This window comes from Musca autumnalis, unplaced genomic scaffold, assembly GCF_047663935.1.
Source record: "Musca autumnalis isolate F117 unplaced genomic scaffold, ASM4766393v1 scaffold_1, whole genome shotgun sequence".
NCBI classification, from domain to species: domain Eukaryota; kingdom Metazoa; phylum Arthropoda; class Insecta; order Diptera; family Muscidae; genus Musca; species Musca autumnalis.
The window spans coordinates 147,607,073-147,624,108 of NW_027411644.1; the positions used below are offsets into that span (position 1 = coordinate 147,607,073).

The following is a 17,036-nucleotide window of genomic DNA, read 5'->3' on the forward strand; positions in this document are numbered from 1 at the left end:
GTGTCGATCTGCATCTCTTGGGTCTTCTCCAGGATTTGCCGCAGGGTAAATATCTGGTCAATGGTGGACTTGCCAGGTCTAAAGCCGCATTGGTATGGTCCAATTATCTCGTTGACCATAGGCTTTAGTCGTTCGCACAATATCCCTGACACGATCTTGTAGGCAATAGGGAGTAGACTTATGCCCCTATAGTTAGAGCATACAGTCTTATCTCCCTTCTTGTGGACGGGGCACAGGATACTCAGGTTCCAATCGTCGGGTACTCGTTCTTCCTGCCAGATGGTGCTAACTAGCTGATGAATACACCTTATCAGCGTGTCGCCTCCGGTTTTGAACAGCTCGGCTGGTAAGCCATCGGCCCCTGCTGCCTTATTATTCTTCAGCCGATTTATTGCTGTCTTTACCTCATCTTGGCTGGGCGGTATACATTCAATACCATCTTCTGGGATTGGGACTGTGGTATCTTCGTCGTCTTCGCTGCTATTGGATACCAACAGATTTGAAAAATGTTCTTTCCATATCCTGAGTACACTATCTGTATCAGTTACCAAATTACCTTGCTGGTCTCTACAGGAGGATGTGCCTGTGCCAAAGCCATCAGTTTGATGCTTGACTCTTTGGTAGAATTTTCGGACTTCATTCTCCCAGCAAAATGTTCGATGCCAAAGATGACATTCAATCATGGGTGCAAGTGATCTAGCATGTCATCTTTTTAGCATCTTCATCGATGAATTTTATATGAGCGTGGACCCCAAAAGATGACGTTCTTTTCTGGATCCTAAGCATGTCATTTTAACCAATGCGTTGACATGTCATTTTCACCAACCCCTTGGCATGAAATTTTCATGTCTTGTTTGGAAAATGCAAATGCTGTATTGAAATATGGTTTTCATGAAAAACAAAACTCTTTATTAATTCAAACGAATTCATGAAATAGCTACAATTAATTTATCAGTTTAGTTTTTCAAAAGTTTACATCCAAAATTGCAATGTAATCGCCACCGCTGCAACGCAAAAGATTACTTCCTCCGTTCTCCGCAACTGATATTCTTTCATCTTACAAAAGGTTTTTTCAATTATCTTCCCATCACCAGTTCAGATTTCAACATGGACTCCAAATGCACTCCTTTAAGTATTTTTATTTCGTAAATTACTTTTATTTTATAACAACATTTTGGTAATTTATACTCTTTTGTTTAGTGACGGAAATATGTAGGGATCTACAACCCGGCTTGCTTTAGGGATCTCTAAGAACAAAATGTAACGAACGGGGAGGAGAGACTTTTTATGGAAAATACCATTTATGCTTAATTAATTTATTTTTAATTGTTTCTTTCCAAAAGTAGTTTCTTCTTTATTTTCAGATTCTTGTTCCTTTTCGTTTCGGACTTTTTTTTCAAATTCCAAGAAGCGAGATTTGATTGATTTCATTCTATGTCAGATTTAGAACAGACAAGGGAACTTTTAAAATAGCAATGTGTGCAGTCCGATTCTATTTTTAGCTCGATGGTTGGGACTTCATATAATACCAATTGTTTAGAAGTTTTAGTTGTTTGATATGCAGGAAATGTAATGCCTGATTTAGACTATGCTGGATTTAGCAAATCCAGTGGATTTAAGTTGCCATTTTCATACAACATGTGTCAAATAAAGCCAGATAATTGCTAAATCCAGCGTAGTCTAAATGAACATTAAGACAACATCACGACGACAGTTCTAACAACTTTGGTCTGTTCCAGAAACTGCAAGAATCTACTTATTTTTACTACGATAACAATTTTTCCTTTATGTTATCGGAAAAAAATAGTAAAAATTAGTAGATTTTTGCAGGTGTGTAAATAAAAACACAAACATCATCTCTATTGGATCGATGGAATGGGTACAAATGCTGATGAAAAGATCGGATCTTTCACGACTTCCTTTGCATTGGTTCAAATCCTAATGAAAAGATCGGATCTTTCACGACTTCCTTTGAACCAATGCAAAAGATGACATGAAATCACGTCATCGCAAAGAACCCCTTCCGTCAAATTTTGCTGGGAATGAATTTTGACAACTAGTATGATAACCAGCTGTTTTTGCCGCTGCACCTGTATTATTGTGCCATGGCATAGATGAACAAGATGAGCACTCGCACGTTTTCGTACGATTCACCATACAAATTCTCTCTTCGTGTTCATCATTGCTCTACAGTGCAATGTAAAAGACCTCAGCCGTTTACAATAAGTTACTGGACTTGTACAAATTATTGAGTAAACGAACACACCTTATGTAAATAAAATTACAATTATATGTCACCTCTATAAAGCACATACATACATACAGTTAGTCAACTTAATTATTGCATAACCAAAATTATTACAAAATTTTAAATAATAGATCACTTTATTGGTATAAATAAATATAAATTTTAATGTTTTTGTTAAGAGTAGAATTCTTACAGATGTTCATTAATATTTTCTTAAAATTTTCAAAAATGAGAACAACTCATTATTTGCTCTGTCAACTAACGAATTGCAAAATTCACAACTTTTCAGTCTTTCACGGTAGTTTTCGAAAAGTTGGTTCTATTATTTCGAATTCCCACCTTTGGCATCAAAAACAGCTTGTAAATGTATCTGAATTTAATAAATAAGTTTCGGAATGTCATATTCCAATGGTATGTTTTGCTATTCTTCTTTATTGCATTTTATTTAGTCCCCCAGGTTAGTGGCCGGCCTATTCCAGACTTTTTCCTTCAAGTTTACCCATGAATTGTCGATGGGGTTAATATCTAGACATTGGAACGGGGTGTAAATGACTTTGGTACAGTTGTATAACAACCAAGTCCTACATAAATTAGATTTATGCTTAGGGGCGTTGTCTTAGTAGTACTTATTTTTTTTGAATTTTCAGGGCCAACAGGCCAAAATTTCTTGACGCTTTTGGTTAAATCAAGTTTTGAAACATCTAAATAAACTTCCTCTGTCATTATTTCCTCCAAAATCTGGATGCTACCAACGTCACTGCTTGGTATACAACCCCATACCATAAATTACGGTTTTCCAAACTTTACGGTATGTATTAAATTCATGGTTTTCGCAACACTTTTTGAGACCCATCGTGATAGTACAGCATCATTTTAGTCTCACCAGAAAATATAACGTCATGCGAATACTAAAGGTAGCGTGAAAAGGCGTCTGTAACAAGTCTGAATAGTTTCTATATATGGTATGTTCCTTTACTTCTGAAAATGGTAAAACCGGCAAAAGTAGTAACCCTGCGTTTACACATGACAGGAAAGTTGATTACATGTATTGATTGTCAAAAACCCAAAACTTGCCTGTGTGACGTAGGCGTATAGACAACTGCAATAACAGTTGTAAAATTATGAATGAAAATCATCGATTTATTTTCTTTCTTTTGTTTTCAACACATTTCAATTATCACCTTTTTTACACAAATGTCAAAAATTTGTTAACCCGACTGTCTATGAAAAAATGATGGACAGCTGGAAGACAGCCGACAAATGTGTGTATGTGTTAGTAAATCAGAGTTGTATTTGAAGACAAACTGTCTGGTGTAAACGCCTAGTAAAAGTTGTAAACTGCTCCCATATGAATTGTATTGTGTCTGAAGTAAAGGAACGCTTTTCGAGTAAAATGTGGTAAAACTTGAAGATTCTTGAATGTAAAGGAACAGAGCTATATTGTGCTGTGGGAGGGCAATGGTTTTTACCTAGTAAGTCGTGATGAGAGCAATTTTCTGACTCTTCCATGTGACACACTTACTCCAAAATCATTTTTAATTAAAAAAAGAAATTTTTCTGTTGCTGCTTTGGGCTCTTTCGTCAATTTCTTTAATCAATATCCTGTCAATTCGTGTGGTTACAATTTTGGGCCTGTCATGTAACGCATTCAGGTTGAGCCTGGATTCTTTCTCGGTGCGGTATATGATGTTGTATACACTTCTCAGCTTACGAGAAGTGACTTTAAGGATTTCTGTTTCGGATTTACCATTATTATAATTGGAATATCCGAAACCGTTTACCTGACTTTCTCATTTTCTGATTATACTGTCTATGTTACACACACAAAAATTAATTTATGATCAAAAATTATGCATCTACTTGTCCACCCACATACCATAAAAATAAAAAAAAAATCCTTAAATGGAAAAAATAGCGAGGGAAATCCCACGATTTTGTTGCACATTCATTTATTTGCAATTATTTAGTTGACTCCACAAAACCAGGTACCTATCCTTTTTGCCCGCTGTTTTTGTTATTTCCGACCGATTTCTGAATTTGTTGGCTTGATGTCATTAACAAGTAAATCAACAGATATTTACAAAAAGCCCAACAATATTGAAATAATTTCTTGTAGTAATTACTAATTAAACATCTAAATTTTTAAAAATTTATCGTTTGCAATATAGTTGACTAACGTATATCGATTTAGCCAAGCCATATGAATTGGATTTAAATTGACATAGTAAATTCAGATTAGATTGTGCTCTGTTTCGGAACTGCAGGAATCCATTCTGATAATTTTTACAATTTTGAGTGTACAAAATACACAAATTCGTTCGATTTACAAAAAAAAAAGTTATTACATATTTTTGTTAGGTTCTGTCAATTTTCTATATAGCATCTTCGTTAGGTTCAAGAACCTTAGCATTTGCTTTTCATGGCCTCTAAGACATTAGATGGTAATTTGGAAATAATATCAGAGTGGGATACGTCTCCATTTGTTGCCAGAACACCTTGCACATTAGGATGATTAACATCGGTACCGTAAGAATAATGGTTGCCTAACATATCAGTAAGTGTTCCACCTTGCGCTTCTAAAACCGCCTCTGGTGCACAAGTGTCCCACTTTTTGCAACCAGGGCTAGCAAATACATAAGCATGCGCTTTTCCCTCCAATAATTGTAGTACCTTGTATCCAGCGCCGCCGACTCTAATAATGTCTGTGGGCGATAAGGCATCTAAAGCAGCCTGTACGATCGCATTAGAGTGGGACCGTGTTGTTGTAACTATGAATTTATCTTTCGGTGGTGAAACACGTTCGAAACCACCAGTACCCAATCCTTGTAAACCCCAGATCGTACGACCCAATTCTCCTCCGGGATTCTTAAAGTAAGGTTGATGAATAATGCCACCTACAGCAGAGTTCTTTACAGCTATACCAATTAATACTGTAACGTGGTCAAGGAAACCTTGGGTATATTCCGATGTGCCGTCCAAAGGATCTACCCAAACGACAAAATCATCATCATTTACATTACACCACTGTTCCGGGCAAGCGTTTCTCAAAAATTCTTCATCACCAGATGTTACCAACCAATCGTTTTTCACATTAAGGTCCGACCCACCTTCCTCTCCAATAATCTTAATTTGTGGAAACGATTTGGACAATGATGCTATGATGCAGCGCTGTGCCGAGCGATCGGCTTCTGTTTGCAAGTCATCTTTACCCTAAAAAGTTAAATAAATTGTTTCTAATAGACCAAGTACATATGTAGTTTCGTACAAACCTTATCGACAATTCCTAAATTTCCCTTTTGCATAACATCTCTTATAATATCTCCGGCACGTTTGGCAGTGCTGATGGACAATGCCATCAGACGCATAATCGTTGGTTGGGACATTTTTTCTGTTATCTTTTTATGATGGAATGTTAAATTTACTATTTATATCATTTATATACAGGTCTTATCAAATATATTTGAAATCACAGTGCAAAATGAACGACGAATGACACTTGTCGTTCGGAATAAGCTAGTTCAAAGGAGCGATTCCGTGAAAAAAGCTATAGGAATTAAGTCAAGAAGATTAATCGTTCACATAGTTCCCTTCAAGGCAAGGTACAGGTAGTGGCATGGTAGAACAAATATAAGGTAAAGTTAATACTACAACAAATACAACTCGAACAACAACCACAAAGGAATTTGTTTTTGTTTGTAACGTTACTGCCAGTTGTGTTTGTAAAAAAAAAACAAGGAAATGTCTATAAATTATTGGAATTTAAATAACTAATAATTTTTCACATTTGGTTCAATATTTTGGAAAACATGAATGAAAATTCGTTACATTTTCAATTTTTATGTTTCCACATCACTCCACTAAATGCATAAATTCTCGCAGAAAGTAGAATTCTTGCAGAAAAGTTTATGGTCGCTGGAAATTCATAGAAAAAGGAGAAGCTGTTTCAATGTTTTGTTTTAGAAATCAAAGAAGCACATGTTTATTAGGGCTTTATTTTTTTAAATTTTAATAAAATACCTCACATATTAACAAACGTTGTATCGCCTCTACAAGCGGTGATTTACTGCGCGGCTTATCGTTCGAACTTGGAGGAGGTTACATATCATTGATATGAAGAAGTCTTTCTGGGAAATCGTTTTTTCCGAATGATATATTTTTTTTATTTGAAAATTTTTGCCTTTTTTAGGCGAAGATCATTTTTTAAGATTAATTTTTTAAATTTTTTAATCGAGCTTTATGATCTATTATGCAAGTGAAAAAGGAAAGCCGACGATTCGAACCCACACACCCACCACTATGTGACATGCATGTTTCGTCTTCGGTAAAGACTCTTCAGACATATCGGATGTGGAGCGGCTTCGATGTCCTCGAACTTTTCATCTTTCAAATGCATTTTTGTTTTGTATTTTTACAACAACAATGAGGATTTTCTCATTTAGTTGTGCTTTCATGACAAACGCTTAGCGCTGCCTTTGAAAGTTATGAGTTTGGCTCTGAACGCTAACACGCCGTGACAACACTTTTTTTCATGTGTTTTTCAAGGACGTGGGTTCAAACCCCAGCCTGGCTCAGCTGATTTTATTTATTTGAAAATTTTTGCCTTTTTTAGGCGAAGATAATTTTTTATGTCCGATATGTCTGAAGAGTCTTTACCGAAGACGAAACATGCATGTCACATAGTGGTGGGTGTGTGGGTTCGAATCGTCGGCTTTCCTTTTTCACTTGCATAATAGATCATAAAGCTCGATTAAAAAATTTAAAAAATTAATCTTAAAAAATGATCTTCGCCTAAAAAAGGCAAAAATTTTCAAATAAATAAAATCAGCTGAGCCAGGCTGGGGTTTGAACCCACGTCCTTGAAAAACACATGAAAAAAAGTGTTGTCACGGCGTGTTAGCGTTCAGAGCCAAACTCATAACTTTCAAAGGCAGCGCTAAGCGTTTGTCATGAAAACACAACTAAATGAGAAAATCCTCATTGTTGTTGTAAAAATACAAAACAAAAATGCATTTGAAAGATGAAAAGTTCGAGGACATCGAAGCCGCTCCACATCCGATATGTCTGAAGAGTCTTTACCGAAGACGAAACATGCATGTCACATAGTGGTGGGTGTGTGGGTTCGAATCGTCGGCTTTCCTTTTTCACTTGCATAATAGATCATAAAGCTCGATTAAAAAATTTAAAAAATTAATGTTAAAAAATGATCTTCGCCTAAAAAAGGCAAAAATTTTCAAATAAATAAAATCAGCTGAGCCAGGCTGGGGTTTGAACCCACGTCCTTGAAAAACACATGAAAAAAAGTGTTGTCACGGCGTGTTAGCGTTCAGAGCCAAACTCATAACTTTCAAAGGCAGCGCTAAGCGTTTGTCATGAAAGCACAACTAAATGAGAAAATCCTCATTGTTGTTGTAAAAATACAAAACAAAAATGCATTTGAAAGATGAAAAGTTCGAGGACATCGAAATTAGTACTTACTCCCTATGACATGCCCGTGTTAAAATAATGAGAAAGTAGGCCAATTTGTAATGAGTATTTTTGCTGGGTTGTACTTTTCATTAAACCAAAATAGCGCCGAATAACACTCTATCTGCTGTTTTCTGCCATACAATTTTGGCATTGTAGAAACTAGCAACATGTTCATTATCATCTAAATACGATAGCTGATACGTTGATTTTGATATTTTTACTGGAGTTTTTGCAATTTCCGCCATTTTTCCGTTCACGTATTTTTTTTAGAAATTTTTATGGGGAAGCAATTTTTGACAATTCGCTCTTTTTTCTAACACTACCATTAAAAAAATACGGGGACACAATGAAAAATAGCATTGTAACAAAGTAATTTAATTTTTTTACATTGTTTACAAAATTTGATACTAAAATTTTTTTGTTGCAGCAATTGACCATCTACCTTGTTTATTGTGATACGTGAAAAGTGTTGCAACTTTTGGTACTTTTTTAGGCAAAGACAGGGTTGTATATCATGTGTACTGTGATTTCGATGTTGATTTCGCTGAAATCACGAAATGAGATGATTGCATTTTTGTATGCGAAATCATGATAAATTTTGCTTGATTTTGCGCGAAATCACGAAACGCCTTTGAAATCACGAAAAGGCGCCGAATGTAAACCAAACATAAAAATTTGTTTTGTTATTCTCAAATCTTTCTTCGTTATGGTAATTCCCATCAATTATTTCATATTTGCACATAAAATATGGAATTAATAACGATTTTATTCATTTTTTAGGGGTGTACGAATATGAACTTTGCATACTGTATGTCCCTAATGTACATCGAAATAGAAATAAATGTATAAAGTGTCATATGAAATTTGACACTAACGTTACAACAAAGTTCAGTCAGCTGTGTATTGCTGCTACCTTTTCTTATTCTACCATGGGTCAAATCTACACCTCTAATGACTCTGATACACAAATATCTATCTTAAACAATATTTTAATTGAGCTTTATGACATGACTTATGGTATGCGATTTTTTGATTGCGTTTTTCTGACCCTAAAGGACTGTGGTCTAGAATTAGGTCAACTGGTGGACTTGATTCTAAGTACAACTGTAATAATTGCTGTGATATCTATATCCTCGGAATGTCGACCTCGTCGAGTTACACAGTGCAATATTTAGAATTAAGTCCAATGCCATGGACACTGATAATATACCTATTCGTTTTATTAAAATTGTTTTTCCGTATATACAGCATCATCTCTTGCATGTTTTTAATACAATTTTAATGACCAACAAATTTCCTACTCCCATTCGCAAGAAAGGTACCTCTGGACTTAGTTGTACAGATTATAGCCCTATTTCTATTCTCCCAGCGTTGTCCAAAGTTTTTGAATTGCTGGTTAAAGATCAGTTGATAGAGCATCTAAATCGATATTCCCTGATAGATCCCCGTCAACCTGGATTTAGAAAACATCATAGTACAACATCACTCATGATAAAGCTCACAGATGACATAAGGCGGTGTCTTGATCGCAAAAATCCTACAATACTAGCTTCTCTGGATCTAAGTAAGGCATTTGACTCCGTTGATCACGCCGTACTTTGCTCTAAACTTTACCATCAATTCAATGTGTCCAGCTCAACTTGCAAACCCTTCTTATCGTTCATTTCTGAACGCACTCAATATGTGCCGTCTAATGATCGTCGGTCGGGAATTTGTCCAATACGTGCAGGGGTTTCACAGGGATCTATTCTGGGCCCATTACTGTTTATGTTGTATGTGAATGATGTGTGTCATTCTGTCCAAAGAGGTGATATAGCGATTTATGCAGACGATCTTCAAATATATTATACGTGTTCTGGTACTGTTGATGATTGTTTATCTGATCTAGATGGCGATGTCGGTCGCTAGTGCGATGGCGATGCGGTCGCAACCACCAATAAGTTAACCATTAACATTAATAAAACTATATTTATGGTCTTCAACAACTCGCGTAATTACGATACATACAGTATATCTATAGTGCGATTCTCTAACCCATTTTTTGAGTTACCGACAAAAATCGGTAAAATTAGAATGTTTATAAATTCGGTAATTAACGATATTTTTCGGTAAGTTAAGCTGAAAACACATCCAACGTTTGGGTAAAGTTTTGTGTCGTTTTAGCCGTTCTTCCACTGTTCGGCATGATGCCGAAAAATTCAAATTCACTTGAAATATATGCCGGCAAACATATCAACGCTGGACTTTGGTGTCGGCGTCGCCCTGTTGTTGTTGTTGTTTTTTTGTCAGCGCCCAACACAAAACTTAACTCAAACGTTGGATGTGTTTTCAGCTTTAGCGACTAATACTAAAACTTTTTTCATAATTTTGGGTTTTAATGTTACCGATTTTTGTCGGTAACTCAAAAAATTACGTAGAGAATTGCAGTACTGACAAAAATAATGTTATTAATTCCTCCAATCTGTTCTCTTCTCTTGGGTTCACCCTCGACAATGGTCTTCGGTTCTCTTCTCACATATCTCACATTTGCTCAAAGTTGAATTTAATTCTAAAAAAGCTCTATAGTCTTAAGCCCTCGGCACATACGGTCCGTTTAGTGACACATTGGGACACGCGTTGTCCCAAAACAGTTAAATTATGTTTAACTTTAATGCGTCAGCCATGTTGTTGTTTTTCAAAAAACTTGGCATCACTTACACATTTTTCATGTGGTTGTTGTAGTGCGACGCTCAACGCACCGTATATGCCGAGCGCTGTAATGTTATTTTGCCTACAGAAATTAAAGCTCTGTTCCAGAACTAAAAAGTTTTTACAATTTTTACCACTTTTACACATTTTGCGTTCCCGTACACAAAATTTATATGAAAATCGTTTACGACTTTTACAACTTTTACGACTTTTACAACTTTATAAAGTACGGGAACAGGCCATAAGTATACAGTCAGGGACAAAAGTTTACATACACCCCCTAAATCTCGAGTATTAGGGTTAGTAGTAATTTTTATGAAATTCCAACTATGCAGTTTTATTTCTTCTTACAAATAAACAATATTTAATAGAACAAAAGTATATTCCATAATACAAATAACGGTAAATTTTACAAAAACCTAAAAATTATGGGGACAAAAGTTTACATACACCCCAAGGATATATGGGTATTACCGTGCAATTTATGGAATTAACAGCAAAATGTATACATTTTATTGTTTTGGCGAATGCCTCTGGGTGTCTGAGATATATTTTAGAAAAAAGAATATAATTTTTGGGGGTCAAATGCCGTTATTTAAGGTCAAACTTCTTGTATAGCTTGTTAAAGCTTACCCTTGCTCAATTCTTTGCGTTTTTAGGTATTGCACTTTAAAAGAAGAACAAAATTATTGTCAGATTGCAAGTCTTGAGGCCCGAGAAAGCTTTGAAGTTGTTCTTGGGCACAATATACCTTCCTGAACCTCGATAAATTCACGTTTTTCCTCAGATTTCTCAGGAAGTGAATAGATTCCACGGAATTCTTGGCGCAAATTACATACAGAAGGCTTTGAATTGCCTTGTAATATAAGGTCTGTACGATAACCCAAAAGTTTGTACAAATTTGTAAAAACTTTTACAAAATGCTGTTCGATAACAAACTTGTTCAGTGAAAGAGAACTGACAGAACTTGCAAGTAGTTGCAAGAACTTGCAAATACTTTTTACTTGCGGAGTTATCGAACAGACATATAGTCCGATACATTCCTTGTGCACAAGAACAACTTCGAAGGTTTGTAGGGTCTCAGACTTGCAATCTGACACTAATTTTGTGGTTTTTTAAAGTGCATTACCTAAAAACGCAAAGAATTAAGGAAGGGTCAGCTTTGACGAGCTATACAAGAACTTTGACCTTAAATAACGGCATTTGACCCCCAAAAATTATTTTCTTTTCTCTAAAATATATCTCAGACACCTAGAGGCATTCGCCAAAACAATAAAATGTATAAATTTTGCTGTTAATTCCATAAATTGCACGGTAATACGCATATTTCCTTGGGGTGTATGTAAACTTTTGTCCCCATCATTTTTAGGTTTTTGTAAAATGTACCGTTATTTGTATTATGGAATATATATACTTTTGTTCTTGGACAATTTTGTAGAATTGTTTATCTTTACACATAACAGCTGTCGGTAATAAAATATCTTTGTTCCTTATCACCCGCAACGCACACACTGCGTGGAGTGCATATACCTTTAGGCACATCGTGCATTAGTAAATAAGTGCATGTGTATTGTTTAGTGATTGGAGATTTAAGGTCTAGTTGCAACAAAGTAATAAAATAAAATTGAGTTTCTTTCGATCCATAGAACGGACAACATCAGCCCGCGTGTTTTCTTTTCGACATAACAGCTGTCGGTAATAAAATATCTTTGTTCCTTATCACCCGCAACGCACACACTGCGTGGAGTGCATATACCTTTAGGCACATCGTGCATTAGTAAATAAGTGCATGTGTATTGTTTAGTGATTGGAGATTTAAGGTCTAGTTGCAACAAAGTAATAAAATAAAATTGAGTTTCTTTCGATCCATAGAACGGACAACATCAGCCCGCGTGTTTTCTTTTCTTGGGGTTTTTCCTTAGTTTTTCTTGGGCTACATTTTTAGTGATGAGGTTGAGGAGTCGACCTCATCATTTTGGTGACCCCACAGTGATTGTTTCGTGTATAGTAAAGACACGAGATAGTTTCACGTGTAGTATAGAGACGTGATAGGCGCGTAGTGGAAAATAACTCGTTAGGTCTATCCGTGTTTAGTGTAGTGACGTGGTAGGCTCACATTTAAAAAAAAAAGTGCTGTAGTCTATCCGTAAGTTAGTAGCGGAATAAGCGCGTAGTAAAAAGTTACTGCGTTGGATTAATCCGCTATTTTAGTGACGTGATAGGCGCGTAGGTTAAAAAGATACCTCGTTAGTTTATCCGTCTGCTAAGTTAAAGGGCGCACAGTCGAAGAAAAGACTGTGTTAGGCCAATCAATAGTGTTAGTGACACGTAGTGAAACGAAGAAAAGTGACTACGTTAGGTTTCTAACATGTGTATTTAAGAAACACAAAAAAGTTAAATTTGTTTTCTTCAAGCGCACAATATATTATTTCGTCAAGATGAATTTTGGAGAATTCATTCAACATCAAAAGATGTTGGGCGAATATATTGTGTCGCTATATTTAGAAATGAGCAAAATTGCTCAAATAATTGTAGTAAGAGAAACTAGGGAAAAGTGTTCAAAAATGGTTATTTCTTTCACGAAAGCAAGAAAGGATTTTTTAGGTAACGAAAGGGAGCTCCGACGTATGGAAAAAGTACCATACGATCATTGCATATTCGCTGTGGGAGTGCAATATGCGGTAAAAAGAATAGAGGAAGGCATGGAAGCTATGAGTTTGTTTGTGCCCATAGAAGTGCCACGTCTAGATAATGTAGATTTTATAGCTGATGTGAACAGCTTAAGTTCATCGGAACAGTTTGGAAAGAAATCCGTACTGCTCCATACAGACCCGCCAAATATTAGGGAAACAATTAACTTAGTAGATGCCTCTTTTGAGTTTTTGGGGGAGATTAGGAGTGCGCTTTTCTCAAGAACAGAAAATTTCGAAAAAAGTTATCAGTCATTATCGTCACATTACGTGCAATATTTAGAGGTAGTAGGGAAAGAGGATGACTACACAAGTCATTACCATTTTTTAAAGATTTGTGACCACTTAGTGCGAAGTGGGAGCATTTCAAGAATAGCACCAAAAAAGGTGAGCATAAATAATGATGTACAGTTTTCAGATAGAGTAGGGTCTACACAGGAAGTTGTTAGGGACTCGGAAACTACGGAAACTCAGAATGAAAACGTTCGCGTTGATGTTTCGCGGGAATTAAAGATTGAAGTCAACCAACTGCGTGAGAAAAATGAGCAGTTGAAGGCCAGATTGGAGCAAAGAACCACGTACTGGCAAATTGCTGAGAAGAAGGCTCGTATGTACGAGTCACGAGCTGCTGACCTTAACGCCAAATACGATGCTGTGAATGCTTATACCAAGGAAGCCGGTGATGAACTTTGTGAGGTGCATGCAGAATTGGTGCTTCTACGCAAACAAATGAAAGAGGCTCATAAACGTTTGCAAGATGAAGCACGGGCACGTATTGAGTTGGAAGACAACATACAACGTCTGCGTTACGAACTGACCTTCAAGGAAAAATTCCATTCAGAAGAAATTAATGAATTACGCACTGGTCTCTCTAAACAATATGAGACCAAATTACAACAGTCGCTGCAAGAGTTGCGTGAACAACACGTAGGAGTAATGCGCAAAATGGAAACTGTATACAAACAAGAGAATAACAATCTTCAAGCAGCAGCCAATCGTGAGTCCGTTGTAGCTTCAAGTGCTATAGAAGAATTACGTGCCACTCGTACACGTATTGGGAGCCTGAATAATCGCATTATTGAGTTGGAAGCTACAAATGCTACATTGAATGCCCGCAATTATGATTTAGAAAAATTTCTCGACAATGAACGTGCACGGCATGTTACTGATTTCGCCAATATGGAAGCTGAACTACAACGGTGCCGTGATGAAATGGCACAGCAGCTACAATAAAGTGCTGCATACGACAAACTACTGTGTGTCGAAGAAGATAGTAGCCAAACGGAATGGGTTGTCACCAGCAGAGAGGATGACATCGAAATTTCCAAGGGTGATCCTAAGGCAATGGTACAACAGAAAGGTACCAATGAAGTGCAAATCGATGGCGGTGCTACCGTATCTCAAAGGTTTGTAACGGATACATCACAAGAACCACCAACAAAAATAATGATGAAGCCACGAAAATGGAAAAGTGGAGAAAACATAAAGACAACGCTATATAATGCCAATGAAGAAGAAGTTGCCGGTGCAGATCGTGTCAAGCGTACAACTATACGTCATGTGTCAGGTCATCGTATAAGTAATGAAGAAATATTTAGGTGCGAGGAACATCCTCTACGAAGAAAATGGATTTACCATGTAATGAAGCAATGGAAAAGAAGTCCCCGTCCTAGCTGGTTGCTGAAGGTGTTGGGTGCCATCACTTAGAATTAAGTTATAATAATTGTTTGCATTCATATTATTAGTTTAGAATCTAAGTAATGCCCTCAGCAGTTACAAAATGAAATGTAATTGTAATATTAAAAAAAAAAAAATAGTTGTAAAAGATAAGATACTAATACATACAATTGTTAAAAGATTAGGATCTTTTCACATAACAGCTGTCGGTAATAAAATATCTTTGTTCCTTATCACCCGCAACGCACACACTGCGTGGAGTGCATATACCTTTAGGCACATCGTGCATTAGTAAATAAGTGCATGTGTATTGTTTAGTGATTGGAGATTTAAGGTCTAGTTGTAACAAAGTAATAAAATAAAATTGAGTTTCTTTCGATCCATAGAACGGACAACATCAGCCCGCGTGTTTTCTTTTCTTGGGTTTTTTCCTTAGTTTTTCTTGGGCTACATTTTTAGTGATGAGGTTGAGGAGTCGACCTCATCAGTTCTATTAAATATTGTTTATTAGTGAGAAGAAATACAACTGCATACTTGGAATTTCATAAAAATCACTACTAACCCTAATACCCGAGATTTAGGGGGTGTATGTAAATTTTTGTCCCTGACTGTATGTCAGCGCATGCGTTGCTTATGTCTCATATGCTTTAAGGTGTTGAGGTTATATTGGGTACCAGCAGGAATAATATAAACAAACTTAAGGCCAGAACAGAATCAATCGTCGCTTGCTTCCAAAATGTCAAATTATAAAGGAATGCCAGAGCCTCCTTAACGCAGGCGGATTTGCAAAGAGGCTCTGGAATTCCTTTATAATTTGACATTTGGGGAAGCAAGCAAAGCGAGCGACGATTGATTCTGTTCTGGCCTTTATATCCTGCTATCATAAAATATTAAAATTTTTGTATGGTAGACGCTGCAGAAATAAATATTCACAGTTTTCCTTTCTGTTTTTAGGCTCTTCGTTTGAACGGTTCCTTGAAATGCGATGCCTCTGTATCATTTTTTAATTTAATTAAACATGGACAACCTTCATATCTCCTGTCGTTTTTCCAGTTTCTATCGCCTTCTACAAACTCTCAAGTAGGGATACGTAAAATCGATTATTAACCGTAAAATTTCCAAAAGTCGTAGTCGACTATTGACTGCGAAAACCGAAAAATCGATTATTCTTAGTCGACTTTCGGAAGACGGAAGCCTTTACCTAATTAACTGCGTGTTGCGTGTGCGTTCAAAAAAACAAAAACAAAATACATGTATTTGTTTTTTTGTCAATTTGAAATAGATGTATTTTGTTTTTGTATTTTTGAACGCAACACGCAGTTAATTAGGTAAAGGCTTTATTCGTAGTCAACCATTAAGTGGGGTACACACGATCAGTTTTGACTGTCGATTTTTCGGAATTATCGATAACTGTCCAACCGTCCAGCAACCACAAAATATTTTGTGGTTGCCTGATGACTGACAAAAGTGAACGGCCACACTGACAAGCAACCGATTATTTGAGCAAAACTGACAGTCAAAACTGATCGTGTGTACTCCGCTTTAGTCGTAGTCTATTATTATTCGTAGTCGGCTATTAATCGTGGTCGACTATTAGTCGCAGTTGACAATTGGGTGTGCTAAAACCGCACAATTGACGGTACTTTTTTATACATATAACCATCACGGATCGCATCAACGAAAATGTTCGATTATAATCGGTTTTCGGCGGTTAACGATTAATCGAAAGTCGACTTTTATAATGCTAAGTTTACATTTACGAAATCCACTCGATTTCAACTGTCAATTCCATAGCTCAAACGTCAAATGAAATCTCATCTGAAATCCATTGGATTTCATTTGACGTTTAACCTATGAATTTGACAGTTGAAATCGAGTGGATTTCGTAAATGTAAACCAAGCATAACACTCTCAAATAATCCACTAATGTTTGGTTTACATTCGGCGTCTTTTCGTGATTTCGAAGGCGTTTCGTGATTTCGCGCGGAATCAAGCAAAAATTATCATGATTTTGCATACAAAAATGAAATCATCTCATTTCGTGATTTCAGCGAAATCAACATCGAAATCACAGTACACATGATATACAACCCTGCTTTTGCCTGAAAAAGTACCAAAAGTTGCAACACTTTTCTCGTATCACAATAAACAAGGTAGATGGTCAGTTGCTGCAACAAAAAAATTTATTATCAAAATTTGTAAGCAATGTGAAAAAATATGAAATTACTTTGTTAAAATGCTGTTTTTCATTGTGTTCCCGTACTTTT

The 17,036-nt window shown here is 36.3% G+C and overlaps 2 protein-coding genes across 2 annotated transcripts; one reads left to right on the forward strand and one right to left on the reverse strand.

Moving 5' to 3' along the window:
• Positions 1-881: 881 nt before the first annotated feature.
• Positions 882-5,784, reverse strand: LOC141387766 (3'(2'),5'-bisphosphate nucleotidase 1). Its single transcript, XM_073957955.1, has 2 exons — positions 5,518-5,784; positions 882-5,458 (listed from the first exon to the last, which is right to left on the reverse strand). Exons 1-2 carry the CDS (start codon positions 5,629-5,631, stop codon positions 4,652-4,654), a joined length of 921 nt encoding a protein of 306 aa, XP_073814056.1. The 5' UTR covers positions 5,632-5,784; the 3' UTR covers positions 882-4,651.
• A 7,413-nt stretch (positions 5,785-13,197) lies between these two features.
• On the forward strand, positions 13,198-14,580 carry LOC141390872 (lamin-C-like). Its single transcript, XM_073963814.1, has 2 exons — positions 13,198-14,123; positions 14,196-14,580. The coding sequence occupies exons 1-2, from the start codon at positions 13,702-13,704 to the stop codon at positions 14,323-14,325; spliced, it is 552 nt and encodes a 183-aa protein (XP_073819915.1). The 5' UTR covers positions 13,198-13,701; the 3' UTR covers positions 14,326-14,580.
• Positions 14,581-17,036: the final 2,456 nt, after the last annotated feature.